The sequence below is a fragment of the Cydia splendana genome, chromosome 23 (assembly GCF_910591565.1).
Source record: "Cydia splendana chromosome 23, ilCydSple1.2, whole genome shotgun sequence".
NCBI lineage: Eukaryota > Metazoa > Arthropoda > Insecta > Lepidoptera > Tortricidae > Cydia > Cydia splendana.
The window spans coordinates 10,117,544-10,141,911 of record NC_085982.1 but is presented as its reverse complement, the minus strand read 5'-3'; the positions used below and the strand labels follow the sequence as shown (position 1 = coordinate 10,141,911).

The following is a 24,368-nucleotide window of genomic DNA, read 5'->3' as shown; positions in this document are numbered from 1 at the left end:
ATTTGTTGTTATAGCGGCAACAGAAATACATCATCTGTGAAAATTTCAAATGTCTAGCTAGCTAGCTATCACGGTTCGTGAGATACAGCCTGGTGACAGACAGACGGACGGACGGACGGACGGAGACGAAGTCTTAGTAATAGGGTCCCGTTTTACCTTTTGGGTACGGAACCCTAAAAAGTTCATTCAATTAATCAATTCTATTAATTTTGTTCATTGAATGATTGCTTTATTTCTCTAGTTTTTTCAGTCACTACAAAATACTGGTATTCAATTTTACTCCCAGTATTGTCCAATTTCTCTAACACATTTTAAATCATTAAAATTTCAATTTATGTAAAAGAGTCGCCAAAAGTACTTAGGCACTATATGTCATTTTACTCAAAACAATTTCGTAACAGTCAAAGTTATCTATTCTCAGAAACGAAACATGGAAAACAACTTCAAATCCCAGGTGCAAAATTAAGTGTAATACAATTACATGAAGCAGCTCAAATTGAATTATCCTCAATTAAGGTAACAAGTTTCTTTGCAACTTCGCTAAGTATTTACACAGATATACACTTTCCAACTTAACAAATCTTTTGAGAAGATTAGGCAGTTATTATTATTAGGAGTTATTTATTATGAAGTAATACAGATAAATTAAAAGTTTTGGCACATTATCAAGGGATTGCGATTCTTCACATTCAAAAACTTGTTATGCTTTTTGTTTTTGTTGTTGTTGTTTTTGTTGTGTGTGTGTTTTTGTACCTATTTACGACCTTGTTGAGCGTTGACGCTGATTGGTGCATTCGAAATTAATTGAACCAAGACGATCGTCAAGGTCATAACAAAACCATATTAAAACCATAACAAATAAAAAAATTAGAATTGATATCCAGGTATATCAATACATTCTAAGATCATCATCATTATATATTTAAGAGTAAGTCGGTGGAGCAATTTCCATGTTTAGCAGTCCTTTGCCTTCTCTTTGACTGCCTGATACGACACGACGTTGATATTTTCCTTTATTTGATTCATATACGCTCTCCTTGGTCTCCCTTCTTCCTCTTTGCTTCAACCTTCCCTTCTATGATGTTTTTGATAAATTCGTTCCGTCGTATCAGGTGCCCAAGCATCTTTCCTCTTCTATTATCTATAGTTCTTATTCTTAACAAATTCATTTTGATATTTATCCTAAATCTTATTGAAATCGGGAAAAGTAATAAGGGAAGCCAACATCTAGCAACCACTGACCGAAAACATCAGTCACGATGAACACGAGCGAATGGAGACTAAATTGCTCGTAAGTAATACCTAACAGGCTATCAACAGGTTTTTCTCGCCAATTCAAGAAGCAATCAATCTTTGCTTCTCATCATCTTCTTCGCGTTATCCCGTTAGGATAAGTCGAAAACTAAGCGTTCAACTTCATGTAGACATTTTGCTTCTAGACATGTACATACATGTAGACAATTTCGCCTCATCATCTTCCTCGCGTTGTCCCGGCATTTTGCCACGGCTCATGGGAGCCTGGGGTCCGCTTAACTAATCCCTATAATTGGCGTAGGCACTAGTTTTCACGAAAGCGACTGTCATCTGACCTTCCAACCCAGAGGGTAAATTAAACCTTATTGGGATTAGTCCGGTTTCCTCGCGATGTTTTCCTTCACCGAAAAGCGACTGGTAATATCATTGTTATTTCGTACATATCTTCCGAAAAACTCATTGGTACGAGCCGGGTTTTGAACTTTCGACCTCCGGATTGAAAGTCGCACGCTCTTACCGCTAGGCCACCAGCGCTTTCTTTGCCTCTATGAACACTTTTTGTACCCGTGTATTTAAGTTGTATTAAAAATTTGCCGTTTTCCGACTATTTATCTGATTAGGTAGCTAAGTTTAGCATAGGGGTAGGCACTTATAAAAACTTATGACCATCCAATATTATGAGCTGATCTGCTGCTCAAGAAGATGCTGCTGAAGAATACCTATGACCATTAACCTTTTAACCGCCACAGAATTTTTCATCGAGAGTGCTCGTACCGCCGGCGGTACGAAGTTACACGAAGTTTCGTCTTATTTATCAGACCGCGGCGAAATGAGCCCGATTTTGTTTGTCTTATATATCAGTCTACGGCGGTTAAAAGGTTAAATAATAATAATAATAATTCAGCCTATATACGTCCCACTGTTGAGCACAGGCCTCCTCTCATGCGCGAGAGGGCTTGGGCTATAGTCCCCACGCTAGCCCAATGCGGATTGGGGACATCACATACACCTTTGAATTTCTTCGCAGATGTATGCAGGTTTCCTCACGATGTTTTCCTTCACCGAAAAGCTAGCGGTAAATATCAAATGATATTTCGTACATAAGTTCCGAAAAACTCATTGGTACGAGCCAGGATTTGAACCCGCGACCTCCGGATTGAAAGTCGGGCGTCATATCCACTCGGCCACCACCCTTTGTAAAAACCCACCCACCCTTTGTGGGGTTAAAAGGTTAAAACTAGTATAAAACAATGCAACCTAATCAAGTTTCGCCTAGCCTCGACTAAAATGTACATATGCATATGTTAGTTGAATTAATATTATACATTTACGAACATTATAGGTAAATTAGCTTATGCTTGTAAAATTCTTCACGTTATAAAAAATAATAAAAACTGTTTCCCACAAAATTAATTACCGTTAGTCAAATAATCACTACTACTAATGACAGAAATTAATCATTCAATCAATCCCAATTTGGCTGGGTAATTCCACCAAAAACGGCCAGCCATTAATCTCATTCACTATAGAGTGGAGTATTGTGTTTCGTAGGAATCCCCCGGGCCACGATTGGCGGTTGATACGGGCTTTTAGACGAATTGTTTAGTTTAGTTGCCTGGTTTGGGATGACCTGGGTTTATCCCTACGGACTTTGGACTCGTGTTCTCAATGGATTTGTACAGTAATATTCTCAGTTTGGTAATAAGAGATAGCTCTCAGGGCGATTCGTGGTATTGTGTAATTGATTTTCTATCTAGAGTACCTACTGTAATACTGACCGTCCATAATTACAAACCAGTCTTGTTGAACTGTTGATGTATGCATGTTAACAAATTTAGATTAAACTTATTCTAATTATAGTATACATATACAGTTTGTTCTGTACTCTGTAGGTGTAAGTATAACGCATAAAGGACTTACTTATAATAATTGAGAGCGAACTATTCGCCAATAAACTGTGTACAGTTTGGCGAAACTTTTGTATAAGTAGACATAAGTATGTTGTTGTAATTTTTTTTTAATACTAATAATGTAATGATGTCACCTGTGAACGGGTTCCAGCAGGCGTTCTACATGACATTAAAGCTCTCCAAGGGGCCTCTATACGTGTTGGATCTATATCCTCCACGCAAGCCTATCAAAAGACCGGGAATTATAGGCCCGTGAAATCCAAAATGTAATGATGTAAATATTAATAGGTAGCTCAACGTTTGGAAGAAGATACAAATGAGGTGACGGTATTTTCCATATAAAATTCTAAACAAGTAAGTTTAATTGTTATTTCTAACAATGAAATTTAAGTTTGATTCAGTCAATTTGGTTCGTATAACAGGCTAGTAGTATAAGTTTATCAAAAAGGTTTGACGAACAAGTCAAGACCTTAGGAAACCTTATGTGGATGAAACAAATGTGATGGAAATTATGTTTCGGGCCCGTCGGGGGTCCTTCCCCAGGCTCGAGTGCTCGCGGCGGCTGCACTTCGTGCACTCACAAAATTCAAGTGAGTGAAACCGTTGTCGTCTCAACAGTTTAAAATATGTCTCAAGAAAGTTTCATTTCAGTGATGGAAATCTTTATGGGAAGCCTTCGCCCATAAGTAAACGTAAGTGGCTACTTTCCTACTAGTCAAATCAGCTTCTTTTTTAAAACATAGGTACAAAACGATTTGCTAATATGGAATTTATATGAAAACGTGTATAGTGACGTCACGGTCAACTCACCTTATTATATTATATTATTTTATTATATTTCAATCCGATTTATTAAATAAAAATTGTGTTTAAAAATAACTGCTATCTATGTTTTTCTAAGAATTATCTGGTGCTATATTTCGTGCACTGTGTAAAATAATTTATTTTAAGTAGAGGAAAGTACCCAATTCTGCTGATTTCGAACGCTTAACACGTTCACTGCGGCAAGCCAAAACCTTTACCTAAAATGTAGTGCGTTACGACTAATCCGCCCCGTAGTGGTGTACAACTTGGTGCGTTACGGGTATAAAAGTGCCCCGTACACGCAAGTCTCTTAAAACTGGTATAAAGTCCTGAAATATTTTATTGTATCAGTTTTTTTCTGTCTAATTTAAAGAGTATGAAATTACCTACGTCATTTTCCCTTCGCACGTAGATACGATAAAAACATATGAAATTATAGAGACATGAAAGGACGGGGTTATTTTCTCCCCGTATCGCACTAAAATTGCTAAACTACGGGGCTTAGCAAACCCCGTAACGCACATACCTTATTTATGTCGATAAATCAATAGTGATGGGAAATAAAACAAACGATATTTTAGCGCTTACTATAGTAATAACTAGATATCGTTTTTCAGGTTGAAAGCTAAAGTTTTAATATTAAAAACGTCACTTTCGGACACAACATGTCTGGAACTGATGGGTATCAAAATTGATTACTGAGCAGCAGTCAACAATACGTAACATTCAGTGATATGAATATGTCGTGTTACTTGTTCTAAATTATACCAAGTGTTAACTACATTGTTTTTGCAATAACACCATTCTAGCATGCGTCCCAAACGCATTATTTTAATTTACCGATAAGAAGTCTTGCAATGCTGTCTGCACTAGTGACTTTGTGGTCATAACCCCGTACGGGCCAGCTAAAATCTATACGGGGTTTACTGGAACCCGTATCGCACTAGAAGGCAAAATTTGTTCCCTGGTCGGTACGGGGTTCCTGAGACCTCGTATATTTTGAATATACCACTTGGTTATACTTTTGACAAGAAACTCAAATGTATATTTGTCTTTATCGTAGTCATAAAAATATCCAAGATACAGCTTCCGCACCAGCGAGTGAACACGATTTTTAGCCTCCGCACTGAATGATGACATCGTACGGGGTTCAAAAGCCCCCGTAACGCAGTGAACGTGTTAACTTACAAAGAATGACGTCATCGTATCAGAAATGACGTCTTTGCACAGACAATTTTAATCCTGTTAAGGATAAAGGCAGTTTGTTAAATTTAATAATGCAATGGGATGAACGTCGCGATGAAACAAAAGTCATTACTAATACAAAGGATTAACTTCTAAGCTGGGGGTAAATTTTTAAACGACTGCACAGTTAAATAAGACCAGTACAACGAAATTGGACTTAAAACGCCCCTAGTTTTATTCGGTATACCGGAGAGGTTTCAGACGATAATACATACAATAATTTTGGATAAACCGCCAGTTTCTAGAACTAATTATGATCATAATATGGTAACTATCATTCATGGAACTATGGGATTGGATTATATTTTTGCCATCGGTTGAGAATAAGAATGACAGAAAAACAAGTAAATGAATTAAAGAACTTTCAAATCATTCGAAATATAAACATAAACATTCAGTCAAAAATATTGAAATTGAGAGCATAGCGGAAATAGTTTATCTTTAAGTAAGTTTTCATGATAGTCCAGATTTTAACACGAGGTTCATCACCGTTTTAAATAATTAATTACTGTTTAAAAATTGCTTAAGATAACTGGAGGCTATTTCAAACTTGCATTGTGACATCAAAATAATATCTAAATAATATCCGTCGCGCGTGCATTTCGCTCACACTTGTCCGTACATGTATTGACGCGAGCGAGACTCAAGGGCGACTGACATCATTTTAGATATCAATTTGATGTCACACTGTGAGTTTGAATTGCTTAATTACGTGTTAACGAAAACTGACAATCATACTGAATTGTTTTCCAAGAAAGCGTTAATATTCAAGTAATATACTGGTTATAATATAACTGTGATTTCGGTTCGTTTCTTATTTTAGCAACGTCTCGACGTTATCTCAAATCCTCGGGGTATTTTTGGTACAAACACGAGCAAAAAGGCATTTTTAATATTACTTTCCGCCAATCCAAAGTTATTTTTGTTACTTACGGGCAAAGTATTATAATTAAATCGTTTTAAAGCTTTTGAATGATATTTTAAAATTTCAAAGATTAAAAATAAATTTAATTAAATTATTATCTTACTTTCCATCATCGATATTAAACTTTCGTGAGACATATTTTAGAATGTTATAATGACAATGGTTTCACTCACTTGAATCACACACTCACTTTCCATCATGTATACATGTGTTAACGTATTTTATAATGATGGTCATTGAACTTATCAAACGGTACCTTAGGGCAAAGATTGATTACTGCATTTTAAATATCTCTTATACTATTTGGTAAGAGGAATAAAGAATGAGAGGAGTATAGTGTCATTCTATGGAACTTGCTAACTATGTAAACAAAAGTCACTAGTAAACTCATCATTCTTTGACAATTTCAATTTCCATAGAATGACACTGTAGGCATATGTATGCTACGTTTATATCAAGCAATCGAGTTCTAAAATAGGATAACAATGACCATAATCATATTAATGATTTTGACGATGACGATGATGATAATGATCATATTGATGATGATAATGACGTTAATGATGATAATGATAGCTAACCTTATTTTACAAATCCTGTAGTTCTTTGTCATTCTCCACCTGGGTGTGCTATAGCGATAATAACGTAACTTAATAATTTTGACGATGATTTTAATGATGGTATAGTTTGATTCACAAAATCTGGTGCGAATCTTACATGAGAATGTTCACAATTTAATACATATTTTGTGCTAACTCTTATGAGTCTACCTGTATTGATGATTGCAATGACAAAAGTGACGATAATGATGTTGACGATCACAGTGATGATGTTGATGATAATAATAATGATGACTATAATTACATTGATGGTGACAATGACGTGCGCAGGAGTGCTGGTGGCCTAGCGGTAAGAGTGTTCGACTTTTAATCTGGAGGTTGCGGGTTCGAACCTCGGCTTGTACCAATGAGTTTTTCGGAACTTATGTACGAAATATCATTTGATATTTAGCAGTCGCTTTTCGGGGAAGGAAAACATCGTGAGGAAACCGGACTAATCCCAATTAGACCTAGTTTACCCTCTGTGTTGGAAGGTCGGATGACAGTCGCTTTCGTAAAAACTAGTGCCTACGCCAATTCTTGGGATTAGTTGCAAAGCGGACGCCAAGCTCCCATGAGCCGTGGCAAAATGCTGGGACAACGCGAGGAAGATGATGATGACGATGATGGCGACAATGACGTTAATGATGATAAATAACCTTATCTTGCAAATCCTGTAGTTCTTTGTCCTTCTCCGCTTGGGTGACCTTGCGCGCCTGGTGGCCGCGGAACGACGCCTGGATCTTCGTGGCGGCGTTGCACAGGTCTGGAACAACAGACAGACAGACATACATCAGCATAATATCAAAACAATGTACCGTAAAATGGGGTGAGTATTAGGGATTGCGAGGAGAGTCGGGTTATGAATGGGGAGAGAAGGGATGACAGGGGGTGAGATTGTTTTTAAAGGCTACTGCTACCTAAATAATGTATTCCTATTATAAATGGAGCTATAGTAATATTCATAATAATAAAAAATCGATTCAACGTTTCAAAATCACCTTTTGTATGAAATCCGATCTCAGTCCAACGAGGGACTACGGGGTGAGGAGGGATTCTGTATTTATCGTTAAAGTGATGAAATGGAACAACCTAAAATCATAAAAAAAAATACAAACAACCGGAACATCTATACATATAATAAAGCTGAAGACGGTCGAAAGTCTGTACATGGAAGATATTTGAAAAAAAGTTGGCTGGGGATACTTAGAAACGATAACAGAACACGTTCCAAAAGTTTTTAGAATTTTTGTCTGTTTGTCTGTTTATCTGTTTACCTGTTTGTCTGTTTATTTGAACGCGCATCACGTGAAAACGGCTGAACGGATTTTAATGAAAACTTTACTAATCTGTCGAGAAAATCCCCGGCCAGGTTATAGGCTATAAAAATTCAACCCCTAAAAGGGGGGGTAGCCACAACACTCGATTGACTTAAGTTTGCCCCTGAATCGTATGGCGCTACTTAGGAAGGAGGGGCAAACTTTTTTCAAATATGTGCTACCACTATTGAGTACCCTGGTAAACTAACAAATGGCGCTGAATTTAATACGTTGTGACATGAATAAGCCACAGAGGAAAGATTTTGCCAAATTAACTCTAAGTTTAGAAGATCCCGGAGTACAGATATCAACAAAAATAATTGAATAAGTAAATATGTTGATTTAATAAATTAATAATACAACAAAATTAAACGACAATAAATTAATTGCCCCTCATTGTACACTGCACAGTGCCATCTTTTGGGGATTTGAGTAAACATTAAGTAATCAAGAAAACTAAAAATGAGTTTACATAGTTACATAGTGGTAAAATAAACAGACATATCAACACGCGTATAATTGCATAATTATTTAAAATTATTAATTTTCTCCATCATTAATTATATCTAAACGAAATTATATCGCACCAATATCAAATCCATATTCATCATACGTATCGCCTCATTTCAGCACTTAATAATGGCCACGAAGGTGGGTACTTTGAAAAAAAGAAAACATTGACCTCTGTCATTTGCAGTGCCGGATTAACCCTTTTAGGCAAATTAAGCACTTGCTTAGGGCACCACGTCTAGGGGGTACCAAAACCGTAGGCAAAAAAAAGCGCAGGCTGCATCAGCATTGCAGTCGTCGTGGAGTAGGTACCTACATGAAACTTTTATACCTATCTTCTAATAACGAAGGGCCGTAGGGATCAAGTAAGAGAGTGAGGGTACGTAAGAACATCTCCAACGTAGGCTTTCGATTTGACCTTACGCGGAGGCCCTGGTCATGAAAAAGCAAGATTTTTTGCTTTCGGGCTTGCGGCCAGCCGATTTTTTCGACATAGGTTACCGATTTTATAGCGAATTTTGCTCTCTTGCACGCCAGATTTCTCGGCCAAGCCGAGATGCTCCTTAGCCGCGATCCTGAGACCTAACTGAAAGTGTTATAAGGGGCCCCGTGAAAGCCGATAACTAAAAGCATCCTATCAAGTAGCGCTTTCGAGCGAAGCCAAAGAGCGAGCAGTAACTAGAAGAGTCGTGATTACATGCATATATTCGATTTCAAGCTACTCTTTTGCAGTTTGGCGTAAGGTCTTATGCGAGGTCTTCTGCCTTATGGAAAAGTTGATCTTCTGCCTTAATTACACTTGGGCCTAGATCCAAATCCAAGCTTTCCTCTTTCGCAGCTGGGCCTTCTGCCTTGCTCACACTTCGCCAATTCAATTCACTTGGTCAATTCCAAGCTCTGCTTTCTTGCATCTTTTTTGTATGAAAACAACCCCGCTGAGACCCTTAAATGTCGAGCCCTATGCGAAGCTAGGCTGATAGAAAACTGTCCCATCCCTTCTCTGTATGAAATCCTGAATTCGCGCCTGGTTGGGACTAAAAGTAAAAATGTACAACTGTCTATCAAATTGCGTTTTTTATATCGAAAAATGTTCGCGCTCGCTTCGCTCGCGTTTACATTAACATTATAAGATATGATAAGAGTGACATTCGGGTGGCGACTGCAGCAGCAGCATTACTCTGTTGCAACGTTACTGCTGTGCAACACTGTCAATTTTCGTGATAAAATGATGTGACTGATTTCCATACTAAAAGTTAAAATGTACAACTGTCTATCAAATTGCGTTTTTATATCGAACATTTTTCGCGCTCGCTTCGCTCGCGTTTTCAATCACTTTCTAAGTTAGACGACTGCAGCAGCATTACTCTGTTGCAACGTTACTGCTGCAGCACTGTCAATTTTCGTGATAAAATGATGTGACTGATTTCGATATTAAAAGTAAAAATGTACAACTGTCTATCAAATTGCGTTTTTATATCGAACATTTTTCGCGCTCGCTTCGCTCGCGTTTTCAATAACTTTCTAAGTTAGACGACTGCAGCAGCATTACTCTGTTGCAACGTTACTGCTGCAGCACTGTCAATTTTCGTGATAAAATGATGTGACTGATTTCCATATTAAAAGTAAAAATGTACAACTGTCTATCAAATTGCGTTTTTATATCGAATAAATTTTCACGCTCGCTTCGCTCGCGTTTTCAATAACTTTCTAACATATGGCGACTGCAGCAGCATTACTCTGTTGCAACGTTTCTGCTGTAGCACTATCAATTTTCGTGATAAAATTATGTGACTGATTTCCATACTAACAGTAATAATGTACAACTGTCTATCAAATTGCGTTTTAATATCGAAAAATTTTCGCGCTCGCTTCGCTAGCGTTTTCAATCAACTTTCCAACATATGGCGACTGCAGCAGCATTACTCGGTTGCAACGTTACTGCTGCAGTACTGTCAATTTTCGTGATAAAGTGATGTGACTGATTTCCATACTAAAAGTCAAAATGTACAACTGTCTATAAAATTGCGTTTTTATATCGAACAAATTTCGCGCTCGCTTCGCTCGCGTTTACATTAACATTCTATGATATGATAAAGTTGACATTCGGGTGGCGACTGCAGCAGCATTACTCTGTTGCAACGTTACTGCTGCAGCACTGTCAATTTTCGTGATAAAATGATGTGACTAATTTCCATTCTCAGCTGTAGTGCGGCAATGAACGTCACTCAACTTACCAAAAAAAGAGAGGGGGCACCATGTTCTAGAAATGCTTAGGGCATCAAAATATCTTAATCCGGCACTGGTCGTTTGCGGAGTCTAACGATTTGAGACTCGCATTTAATACGCATTACCATGCCTTCCACAAAAAAATCCAATCATTCGCGAAAGTCTCGCAACGCATTGAGGTTACAAGGGGCACGTGGTCTTCCTCAGGAGTCTGAAGAAAACCACGGTGAGTGGCGCTCTAGCCAGGCGCCTGCCTGGCTTCGCTTTCGCCCGCGCGCGTATACCTTACTATATCGTCCGATATACATCTACTACTCTATCGTTTAAATCACGTGTAAAATTTGAATAAGGCCGAAAAAAACTATTGATTTTGGAGTTTAGTTTTATTTAGTGGTACCAAATTGTTAAATATTTTATCTGGACTGCAGTCCTCTAGCATATCCATCTGTCAACTTTACTTCAAGTTCCGCCTCCAGGGGAGAGAGAGAGAGAAATTAGGATTAGAAATTAGCCGCTTACTGACACAGATCGAATTCCACGCGGGCGGAGCCGCGGGCACAGCTAGTTTATTAATAAAATTAAGTTTGCATATAATGTAAAAATAAAATGTTATCGAGGTTTGAATATCAGTTTTGTCCCTACTCACCCCATTTTACGGTAATATTTGCGACTTCATATTATTAACTATCTCTAGCGCGCGTCGTCTCTATGAGGAGCTGTCAAAGAGGAGAGGCTTCTGGTAACCAGAGGGCTGGCCAATATTTTGCCCAACGGATCAGCATTGCCATCCAGCGGGGCAATGCGGCCAGCCTTCTGGGCACCCTACCGAGCGACTACTTACGATTTAGGTAAAAAAAATATTTATAAATTTTTAGTGTTTTTATTAGTTATAAAGAATGTTAATACTTAAATAAATATACTATGTGTTCTTGAATACAAATTACTCCTCTCTGATTATACTTTCACGATTTTCATACATTATTATTATTATTATATAAGTATACTTTAACGGGTCCTAGTCTCTTTTATTTCAAAGAACAAAAGCACTCAACTTCTTTGTAGGTCGCAGTCATTTTTAAAACCAGCGAAGCAAAAACCACGTACACATACACGAACATATTGTATAGTACTTCGTGTGTGATGTCAGCTGTTGCTCGTTAAACGCATGTTTGACCTCAAACGCCACAGTGTATCTAGACGACACGTACCCCTTAGCGTAGAGGGGAAACTAAGCCTTATTGGGATTAGTCCGATTTCCTCGATGTTTTCCTTCACCGAGAAGCGACTGGTAAATATCAAATGATATTTCGTACATAAGTTCCGAAAAACTCATTGGTACGAGCCGTGGTTAAAACCTGCGACCTCCGGATTGAAAGTCGCACGCTCTTACCGCTATGCCACCAGCGCTTCCTGCCCCCGCGAAATCTATGTTTATTGTTTAAGCAACTATTCGGATTTTCAGAGCCTGTATACTATACACCCTATATATAATGACTGAAAACAAATAAATTGATATCACTAAATTGAATTTCAATATTATCCAGTTGCCAGTCTAATGAAGTCTGAAAATACCGAAAAGCAACAATATCCAGACAACAGAATATTTAATAAAGGCATTCCAAGCTCAGAATATGATTAGACAGCTCCGCTTTCATTATTAAATTCAATATTGTGATACGCCCCGAATGTCAATCAAGATTTCTATACTGAAATTAATTTTCGAATGACATTTTGATACATATTTGGGAATCGAAAGCTTAGAACGACCTTTATTTCTGTTATTTTGCTCAGAGCACAGGGAGACAGTATGAGAATTCTCTACAAATGCTTCTCTTGACCCGATATTCCTCTTACCCAAAATTAAACAAATAATTTGTACATTTTCGGGTAGTTATAACATTTATTGGTTAACCAACCAAAAACAAAACCGACAGGATCAGTCCCTGAACGACCTGACTTTAACCTACTTTATTTGATCATGTAATGTTTTCATTTACCCTCAACTGGCTTAAGGAGCCATTTGAGGGTAGAATTTGTTTACTCTTTTTTAAATACCTAAAGATACAAATAGTTCATATATACATTTACCTAGTAGGCACACGTAACTTCTTTAATTATTAAACAGCAAACCGAATACCTTACTAAACATGACCAGAACCATAGTCTAATAAAACATGGTCTTCCATTCCCAGAGTGACACGGGGCTACGTCACAACAACATGGCCGCTATATATAGCGCTATCGCATATTATCATATAGCGCTGTCGCATGATGACGTAAGCCCGTGTCAGTTAGGTGACCTAGAAAAGACGGGAATTGAGTACCAGGCGGAGTATATTATTATACCATGACCAGAACTAAATTAAGTATTCACTTATAAAGACTACGCTATATTTAATTTGTAATTAATTTATCTGAAAAGCTGCTTCGCCAACATAACTTTCCAATACCCTTTGAAGCCAACATTGACATTTTCCAGTTTTCCACACTTCCAATAATGAGCCGATAATATATTCGCGGCGACATCGGAGTGGGCGTTGATAAATAAGTCCCAATCAATTTCGTGTAGTTAATTATTACTGTAAATTTAATTTGAGTCAAATATGTGTTGATATCGAAGCTGAATTTATTATGCTGATAGAGTCAGGCAGGGAAGTTAAGCTGTGTGAAATCGGTAAATTGTCATGTGTATTTAAATTCGGACGGGCAAAATAATAGGTATTAGGAATAGTGTTGGGTAGGACTCGGGTCCTTTGAGTCCTCTGCTTCAAGACACGACTCAATTTTTCAGACTCTTATAATTAAGCCTAAACTCGAGTTCTTTTCAACTTGATAGAGACCCGAGTCTTTTGTAGAGACTTTTTGAGTCCTTTTCAGAGAACTCTCGATTTTTTTACAAACAATTTCGAAATGCATTGTCTTTATGTATAATTTGTGGATTAGGTACACAAATCATACCCCTAATTTCTTTACTGTTATTACTGGAAAAACCTATAAAAAAATTCTCTAGGCCAGAGTCCTTTTGAGTTGCTCTTAAAAAGACTCAACAAAAGACTCAACTCGGAACTTAAAAGACTCAGAAGTTTTTTAAGCGCAGAGTCTCGTAAAAACGAGCCGAGTTCTTTAAATTCAGACTCAAAGGACTCGAGTTCTAACCAACACTTGGTAGGAATGCTATGAAACCTGTAGTTATATTCAAATTTAAACGTTGTCGAGCTACCTAAAACCTGATGCTTTCTGCTGTGGTTGGCTTTTGGTTTCGGACGGATATTTGTTCCTGAGTCATGGGTGTTTTCTATGTATTTAAGTACCTACCTATTTATAAATATTTGTTACTGAGTCATGGGTGTTTTCTATGTATTTAAGTACCTACCTATTTATAAATATTTATCTTATCGTTGTGTAAGTACCTACAACACAAGCCTTACTTATTGAGCTTACTGTGCGACTTAGTCAATTTGAGTAATAATGCCCTATAATATTTATTTATTTATTTTCATATGGTACCTACACCGCTAGCTACCAGCTCATCGCAGTTCTGATTTCAAAATGAGTTTAAGTATGATAAAGATTGTGATTCAGCGGCGTAAAATGGCATTTATATCAATTAATTATATCTTGAGTCTAAGCAGACTTCGTCTCCCAAAGCTTTGATACCAGTTGACTGTTAGATAAATTCTTGGTATTAGGACCCGAAAGTTACTAGGAGCGGTCAACAAAGTTTTAAGAAGATAAAATTTTCAAGAAGGTTCGACGGTATTATACGCATCACGATTCAGCGAGGAAATACTGCCAGCATCCTCGGCACCATGCCATACTATCATGTTGTATACTATCATGATTTTATAGTGGGATACTTCAGTTGTAAAGCGCTTAAAGCGATCAAATCCTCGGTAAGTCGTGTCGATATGAGGTCCGAGTGTCACTGGATCGATAATTTTTAGGGTTCCGTACCCGAAGGGTAAAAACGGGACCCTATTACTAAGACTCCGCTGTTCGTCCGTCCGTCTGTCTGTCTGTGTCTGTCAGGCAGTATCTCATGAGCCGTGATAGCTAGGCAGTTGAAATTTTCACAGATGATGTATTTCTGTTGCCGCTATAACATCAAATACTAAAAACAGAATATAATAAATATCTAAATGGGGCTCCCATACAACAAACGTGTTATTTTGCCGTTTTTTGCGTAATGGTACGGAAACCTTCATGCGCGAGTCCAACTCGCACTTGGCCGGTTTTTTGTATACCATGTTTATTTAAATAATAACAAACTAGTATCTAACATCTAACTATTTAGCACACATAAGATTCAATGAAATGCACAGCAAGTACGTGGGTATAATAACAAAAATAATTGAATTTCCCTAACAACATTAAAATGCTAAGTCTCCGTTGTCTGATACGGCAAACTCATGGCAAACTCAATTCAGGCGAAGTTCACTTTGCCCTACTTGCCGTCTTAATGTAAACTTTGTAGGAAAAACTGCATTGGAATTTCAGAGCCATTATAATTTGAAGAAGAATACACAACTTTCAAGAGAACAAGTAAAGATTGTTCTTATCAACAGATTTTTTACACATACAATAGGCCCTCAGTATTCCAGCGCTCGCTAATCCGGCGCGCCCAGTAATCCGGCATTTTGCGATTTAGGGGACTCGCTCGATAATTCGGCGGTTTACACAGCTGAACGCCGGATTACAGAGCCGTTTGCATTTGATATACTTAGTGTTAGACCAAGAAAAGTCTGCAGCGATTTTGAGAACCCACGCAGTGCAAGTGTTATTTATACGTCATAATTTCATAGAAGTTTGATGTTTAAAATAACACTTGCACTGAGTGGGCTATCAAAATCACTGCAGACTTTTCTTGGTCTAACTCTATGTAACAAGATGGAAAATATCAGATGCCGGATTATCGAGCGCCTACTGAATTTGTGTTGGGATCGGAGCAGTATTCAGATTTTTGCAGTGTGAGCAAGACAGCTCTATGCACGTATGTAGTGATGTCGCACACCAGAGCAATTGCGGATCCACATCTAACTAAGACCACTTAACCTCCCAGTATGATAGGGTGGGGTACACCCAGTAGAGTTTATCAGGGATGTTGCGGATGCAGATTTTTTGACATCCGCGGATGCGGGTATTTAATGGCTCACATCCGCGGATGCGGATGTCAAGATTAGCTACTCAAAAAACGTCAAATACTACATTTTTAGCAATTTTTAGGGTTCCGTACCTCAAAAGGAAAAAACGGAACCCTTATAGGATCACTCGTGCGTCTGTCTGTCTGTCCGTCTGTCACAGCCTATTTACTCGGAAACTACTGGACCAATTAAGTTGAAATTTGGTACACATATGTAAATTAGTGACCCAAAGATGCACATGTCTATTTTATAATTTTAAAATATATAGGTTGGAAGTTATTTAAGAAAATAGCCAGAAAATTACTATTCCCCCCCCCCCCCCTTTATCTCCGAAACTACTGGGTCTAAAATTTTGAAAAAAATACACAATATAGTTCTTTAGCTGTAGATGACAGGAAAACCTATTAGAAATGTGCAGTCAAGCGTGAGTCGGACTTATGTACGGAACCCTAGAAACGCGAGTCCGACTCGCACTTGGCCGGTTTTTATTAAAAAAACGATACGTTTAGTATTTGAGCAAAAATATAGGTGAGTATAGTAACTTGGCCGACTTTTCTGGATCTAGACGATTTCGTTATAGGTAGGTAATGGCGAAATTACCTTGCACTTACGCCGCCGCTAAGACGATCCTGTACCGACTTGTTCGACATCCGCATCCACATAAGCTCCGCATCGATTTTATGCGGATGCGGATGCAGATACGGTGTTGAAAATAATGCGGAAGTTCCGCGGTTGCGGTTGCGGATGCGAATATTCGCAACATCCCTGGAGTTTATATACAAAATAAGTCCCGAAACTAGAAATTCCCGGTTCACTCCATACAAATTCAATACCACAAGCATTCCCTAGTTGCCTTGAAAAACTTTTTAATAAATAATAAAGTCAATTTCGTCGCCTAATCTCTTACAAAGCCGTAATGACAGCACTCTCCCGTTTTTATGAGGCATTAAACTAACAACACAATTATCTTTGAGCACCAGCTACTTACATTATTCTCAAATGATTATTTAACGTACCAAAATTACATTAAAAATGTATTGGTTGCGTGCTTGCGTGTTCACGCTTTAAAGATATATATGTTGCAGCAAAAGTGTGAACTGGTCAAAAGAACTTTTAACCGACAAAAACAGGCAAAACTGCTTTTGACTGAGCATGTTGGTCAAAAGTAGTTTTACCTGAAAATCATACCTAAAAAAAAACCCTAACCTACCTATCTCTGGTACCAGTTTCGTTTTTAGGGCGTAGCAAAAAAAAATAACCCTAACCTACCTATTTCTGCGAGTACTTTTGACTGATAGTAACAGTCACAATTACTATTAACCAATGATTTTCAGGTAAAACTACTTTTGAACAACATGCTCAGTCAAAAGCAGTTTTGCCTGTTTTTGTCGGTTAAAAGTTCTTTTGACCAGTTCACACTTTTGACTGCAACATATACAATGAATCACAAAACATAGTAATGGATGTATAGGATCAAACAAATTGGTCAGAAGAAAAAGGTGAAATCTTCAAATGACAATTATTTTTTAATAGGTACAGGGTTAAATTTTAAATCGGACATAAGGGCAGCTACCAGATCCAGTGGCTGGTCTTAGAAGAAAAAGGAAGTAGTTAACATTCCCTAACTTTAAATATAATTAACTATATATATGCGTTTGCAGTTGGAATATATAGGCTGTTAACAAAGAAATCGTCAGTATTGGCTTTTTTTTAAACCATTTCTTTCCAGGTTCAAAAGCTTCTTCCAAGGTTCAAAAACTACTGCTGTATTACTCGTATAATATAATAAAGTCCATCAAAGTAATAAAGTAAAAGATCAGCAGTTTTATATTTCCGCCCTTATAAATTATTTACAAGTTTAATCCATTAATCGTTTATTGTTGCGCAACAAAAACCATAAATGAATTTAAAGTTTAAACACTTTTGTGTTATTCCTAACGCCCAACGATGCTGAACAGTCTTTGGATTTTAAGTGAGACCTCGAGACCCATTTTATATCTGACTCTCATTTATAAAGTCACAAGTTATAACCTGAAATGATCATTTTATTGTATTGATCGTTTATTTGTTATAAAATAGATATCAAATCAATGTCAAACAAAGCCGCTTTGATTGACATAATTAATAATTATTGAAAGGCATAATGTAATGATTGTCAGATTATCATTAGTCATGATTCTGAAACCGTTAACTTTTCAGGATTTTCGTAAGGATATCCTTATAGATAGGTTAGGTAAGGTTTTATGGAAATCCTGAAAAGATACGCGTTTCTGAGAAAAACCAAATTATGACTAACGAAAATGCGGACAAAGAATACATTATGACTTAAAACTTTACGGGAAACAATAGAGACCCAAAAATGATATCATCTCATCATCATCATCATATTCTAGCAAGCCACTTGTCCCGGTCCTGAGCTAACCTCATCCAGAAGTGACCGGTAATCTTCCGGATGTCGTCCACCCAAGATATCATATTATATACGAAAGAAAAAGTGATCAAGGCCTCCAGTGTCCAGGGCTGAGATCGAACAAGCGTCCTCTGCATACGCATCTACCTCAACCACTCGGGAAACTCGCGCGGTCACGAAGCTATGGGTCGAATTTTCCCGAGTAGTACTCGTATATGCTAAGGGCGCTTTTTAAGACACCTTAGGGGTGTATTATAATAACTTCGAAAACAGGGTAATTTTGAAAATGAAAAAAAAATACTAGAAGAATAGTAAAAGTAAGATGTCTTTGTTAGCGTTGCATTAACGTAAGTAAGTGCTTGGTTTGGAAGATATGTAATTGTGATTTTCACAACTATCCCGTTTTCTAAGTTATGCATACTTATGCATAGTTATGCACCTTATAAAATTGGACTGTAATATGGATGTTAGGTAAAGCCTGACAACAGTTTATTTGACCCTCGCCATTTTGCGGATTTTCAATGGTACTAATTTCTTTTACTGGCAACAAGTACTCTTTGACAACGAATGTTGGATGTCAGCAAATGTCACCGATGTAAACAAACGGAAAATATCTACGAATATATTCAAATATAAACGGTTTTATTACAAAAATGCCAAAAAAATTTACCAAAGATGCGAAAAAAATTGTAGTGAATGCAATCAAATACTTACAGCTTAAAAAAGACGAAGGATTACATAGCATTCCAATAAACAATGTTTTAAAGTTGGTTGTTGACATGACCGGTATTGACATTTTATAGTGCGGTTTTATTGAACTGGTTAGTTGTTTAAATAAATATTATAAGGACATCAAATCAGACTTCGTCAGAGTCAGAAAACGAAGAATATATAAATATTGAATATTTAGAATCAGATTTTGACGAATAGGTAAATTGAAATAACCGAATTCTCTGTAAGCAATGTTTTGACATTATACGAGTATCAACATGAAGCCAATGCCCACTACCCCGACTATACATGACGTACGCACATTATTGCCATACGTAAGCTGTTTGCAGCGACACTATCTCAGGGTTAAATAAACTGTTGTCAGGCTTTACCTGTATTTGAAATAATTTATTTCACACCATGCATGAAATAAAGCACCAGAAATATATTAGAAAAACCGAGACCGCAGTTATTTTCAGACACAATTTCTATTTAATAAAACCGAAAGAACTATAAACAGTAGGTAACTTGGCCATGACGTCATTGTTCTGAATTTCATAGTGGCTAATTGTATTGACAGTTCGAAAAAACCGGCCAAGTGCGAGTCGGACTCGCGCATGAAGGGTTCCGTACCTTTACGCAAAAAACGACAAAAAATCACGTTTGATGTATGAGAGAGAGTGTTTGTCGTTATAGCGGCAACAGAAATATATCATCTGTGAAAACTTCAACTGCCTAGCTATCACAGTTCTCGAGTTACGGCCTGGTGACAGACAGACGGACGGACAGACGGACAGCGGAGTCTTAGTAATAGGGTCCCGTTTTTACCCTTTGGGTACGGAACCCTAAAAACTGATTTGACTAAGCAGTCAACTATCCTATTGGAGCTCATCCTTATACTGGTTCAGAGCACGGTAAGTGGAGAAATAGCGTAGATATCAATCAATCACTAAACTTTCCCGCAAATGGCGGAGTAGGGCGATCGACTACAAAATGCCGAACAATAGACCGTGACACGGAATTGTGGGAATTTGCTTCTAAAATCCTGCTGGTAATAGGTGGGTCGTGTAAAATTGAGTAGGTCTACTAGTAAGAGTAATATTAGACGGAAACTTCAAAGCATCTAGAATCTGGTTTTAGGTACTATTAATGAAAAAAACAAGTACTACAATTAATTATTATTTACTTACGTACCTACTAGGATGGGTTAGATAACGTTTTATGATGGTTTTATGTACATTAATCGGCAGCTTAAATCATTATCCTTCCTTTTGGTTTGAACTTGGTCAAGTAAAAATATTAGATTAGTATAGTAGACTGCCGTGTCCGATTTCGGTCAAAACATTTTTAACTTTCCTGTACTTGCTTTAATAATAAACTAAGCAAAAAAAACTTCCAGCTTGTAAGCTTTCTTTTGGAAATAATATGACCTCTTATCATATACAACAAAAGAAAATGTGACCGAGGCCGCATACGAACCGGCGCGGCGTTTTCTTCTTTCGCAGCTATGTTCTATGTAGGTACGTATACTACTTACCGCCCCCACTGGAAAGCTTGGTCACTTTTTCTTTCATAAAGACATCTATTCAATAAAAGGATCATGCCAAATTTGGCCTACGATTCGATAAGCATGCTATATATAAATTTAATCATATTTCTTACAATCTCATACATATATTAGATTCCAACGGACACTTCTTAGTAAAGAACATAAGTTAAAGAGTAATTAAACCAAATCAACACATCCCACGCCATTACATAATCAATGACATTTCATAAATGGACGTCCAGAGACAAACAAAAAAGTATGGCAGCAAAATACTTTTCTACGATGTTCCTGTTGACGCTAATAACGCTCACTTCAAAGAAAAATATTTATAGCACTAACGACATACTGTTTTAAGCACTAAGTATCAAAATTGCAAAAAGAACTGCGATACAGTAAAAACTTTTTATTCCAATGACTTTACTTGTAACATACCCAAATGACTTACGTCAAAAGTGAATAGCGAAGTGAATATGGAACGAATAGAGTCGCTATGGATTGTGTTTTCATATTAATTATTACATATTTATTTGATAGTATTGTATGAAATCTAGATGAGCACCAATTTACAATTAGCTTTCACCGGCTTTCCCCACTGAAGTCGTTTTTTACTTCTTTAAAATTGATTAACTTTTTTAATAAAACCTTATTTGATATAAGGGTATGAATAACACGAAAAAAGGTTAAAACATAAAAATATATTAAAATAAAGGGAAAAATATATATCTAACTTTTTTTTATAAATTACCTATGTGATAAACCTACAAAATAGGAATTCTAAATTCTTTGAAATAAATGAAGTTTATTATCTCTTTATTTATTTTTCATCTCAAGTTAGGTTATTTATAATATGAATATAAAAGTAAAATATAAAAACACTTACAAAACAATAAAACGTACATATAAACACATTATAAAAAACATAACCTAGGGTGCCGCCAGCAGCGGGACAAGGCCCAAGCTACCGGTGGTCAGGGCCGCAGAGAGAGGAACCGGCGAACTATCCGCGCCGTGTCCAAGATCACCGCCTTCTGCATCTGACCCTTGATCCAACCACCTAGCGAGAGTCTCTCAAGATGTTGGTCGAGACTCTTCGCTATTACCGACCGTTCACTGAAACGACTATCGGGACAATGATCGTCGAGTCAACATCCCACATAGCGGTTATCTCGTGAGCCAAGTCTAGGTACTTACTGGACTTGTCCTTCTCGGCCTTCACGAGATTCTCATCATGGGGGATGGTGATCTCAACGAGTACGGCCTGACGTTGCGATCGATCTATTATCACAATATCAGGCTTACTACAATAGTCCTGTCAGTGATGATAGATCGATCCCAATAGAGCGTGGCACGACCATTCTCGAGAACAGGCGCAGGTAAGTACTTGTAGTAAATTAAGTGCCTTTTAGACAAACATTTGTTTTTGAAACATTCTTTTTTGGAATGAGTTACTTATCGAATTCATTATAACAATCCTGTGATTGTTACTTTATTTCTTCTCTCTCTGGAATTGAAGTAAATATGTTTACTTAAGTGATTGGTTTAACATTTGATGCTATAACAATTTTTACTATAAAACAGCTCTAGTTGTTATAGTCTATTCCGGTTCGCAAGCTATGTCTTATTCATTTAAGGAAGTCGTATTAAATATATTATTTTATTTAAAAATAAATGTATTAACCTAATACCAACTCATTCGATTTTTGTTCCTTGACAACCTTTAAACGCCCAATATCATCGATATATTTACACTATTTACGGCACCTTATTTCCTTGTAATAAGGCATAATAATATTTAACATGGCCCGATACAAGGCAGAGAGAACGTAGAGAAATTCCGTTTGTGGCCCGCGATCTTCACAAACTACCTCCAATAAGTTTTGATCACCTTGACGCGACGCGGGTGCTTAAGGATCTACTGATATTGAAGCGAGAGGTCGAAGACATCAAAGCTAATTATGTGACCAGAGATATGCTGGAAAATAAGTATGAAAACTACAGGTTGCATCGGGAAGAATCACCGCCAATCCTTTCGCCCTTAATTAGCTCGGAATGTAGGGTCTCGAATGTAAATAATAAGCGTGGGGCATCGACGCAATCTTTTTCAATGGACAGCGGTCCGTATGGTATGTCCCACACGGTTAATGAATCTATAAATCAGATAGCAAAGCCTAGTTCCCCTAAGGGCGCTTTAAAAAAGAAATTGCCCTTAGCACCGGCTTCAGGTTGTGACGTTATTAACAACGTAAACCTGGGGTCACCATGCGCTAATGACCGAAACAATGTACCAACGGAGCAAGTATTACATACTCCACAGGATAAACCGTCCCAAATTCCGGCAAGTGGGGAACCTATAACCATGGCTGATATGCTTAAATCGGAGCGGGAGTGGAAAGAGCCAAAGGATGACGGTTGGATAGTGGCAAAAGGAAGCAAACGTAACAACTCACGTAAAAAACGATTAGAGGTATGTACAGGGAGGGCCCAAAACGCGACCGCAAGTAAGTTCAGAGCGGCGGAAACAAAGGTTCCTTTGTTTATATACAACGTTCACAAGGACACCACTGAAAGTGATATTCTAGAATATATTTTAGAAAATACCCAGGTGAAAGTTAACTTGATCAAGATAAATATGAAACGAGACAAAGGCTATAATTCCTTTAAATTATGGGTAGCAAGAGATAAAGTACACCTGTTCCTAAATGCACAATTATGGCCTGAGGATATATGTTTTCGACGTTTCGAATACTTCAAGAGCAGCGCTGTGATCGGTGACTCATCAAATATAAATAAATAATGGAAAATACGGTCCCTACGTGTAAATTAGTCACCTTTAATTGCAAGAACGTTAAAACGTCTGTAAATGAAATTAGAATGCTATGTGAAAAAGTAGATATAATATGTCTTCAAGAGCATTGGCTTTTACCAGCGGATATTCCATTCTTAGGAAACATACACACAGACTTTGCCTACACGGGAACATCAGCTGTTGACGTCTCAAAGGGAGTGCTGCGCGGGCGGCCGTATGGAGGTGTAGCTATTTTATGGCGCAAGTCCGTATTTCCGAGCGTCACCGTAATTTCGTCGGATAATAACCGTGTGGTTGCAATAAAAGTGCAAACGGCCGACAGTGTTTTTGTAGTGACAAACGTCTATATGCCCACGAATTGTGATGATAACTTACCGTTATTTATACATCATGATCGCTAGCTGTTTGGACTCCCCCATAGCGAGACACTGGAATAGTTTGCATGTAAATAATTGACTGAATTTTAACTATTATTATTATTTATTTTATGTTTGTAATTCCAAAATGTACCTTTTATTTTTTGTGTAAGACTGAATACTTTAATTTTTAATTTTTAATTTTATTATTTTAATCATTTTTAATAATGTATTGTTTTATTATTGTGTACGTAATTTTAATTATTTTAATTTAATATGGATCATCTGTTATCTGCAATAAAGAATTGAATATGAAAAATATACAGTGTTTAGGTTCGTTGAGTGCTATAGTGGAAAGTTGTAATGCTGAATGTGTTTACATGTTTGGAGATTATAATGCCCACCACACGGAGACTTTTGGTAAGGAAATGTTATCATTTGCTGTCGAACAAATGTGGATGTGTGCGGACTATGAGTATTTACATGTGAACTCTCAACATTTTACATTTATAAGTGATGCTCATAATAGTAAGAGGTGGCTTGACCACTGCCTTGTTACGTGCTCCGCTTGGCAAACAATAACAAATGTTTATATTGATTATA

General features: G+C 37.3%; 1 protein-coding gene across 3 annotated transcripts in view; it reads right to left on the bottom strand.

The window, feature by feature from the left end:
• Positions 1 to 24,368, bottom strand: part of LOC134801868 (sperm surface protein Sp17) — a 292,688-nt gene that overhangs the window by 2,191 nt on the left and 266,129 nt on the right. For all 3 annotated transcript variants that reach the window (XM_063774512.1, XM_063774513.1, XM_063774514.1), the window contains exon 4: positions 7,397 to 7,503. In XM_063774512.1, coding sequence (XP_063630582.1) covers positions 7,397 to 7,503 — 107 coding nt within the window. The remainder of the gene's footprint in view (positions 1 to 7,396; positions 7,504 to 24,368) is intronic.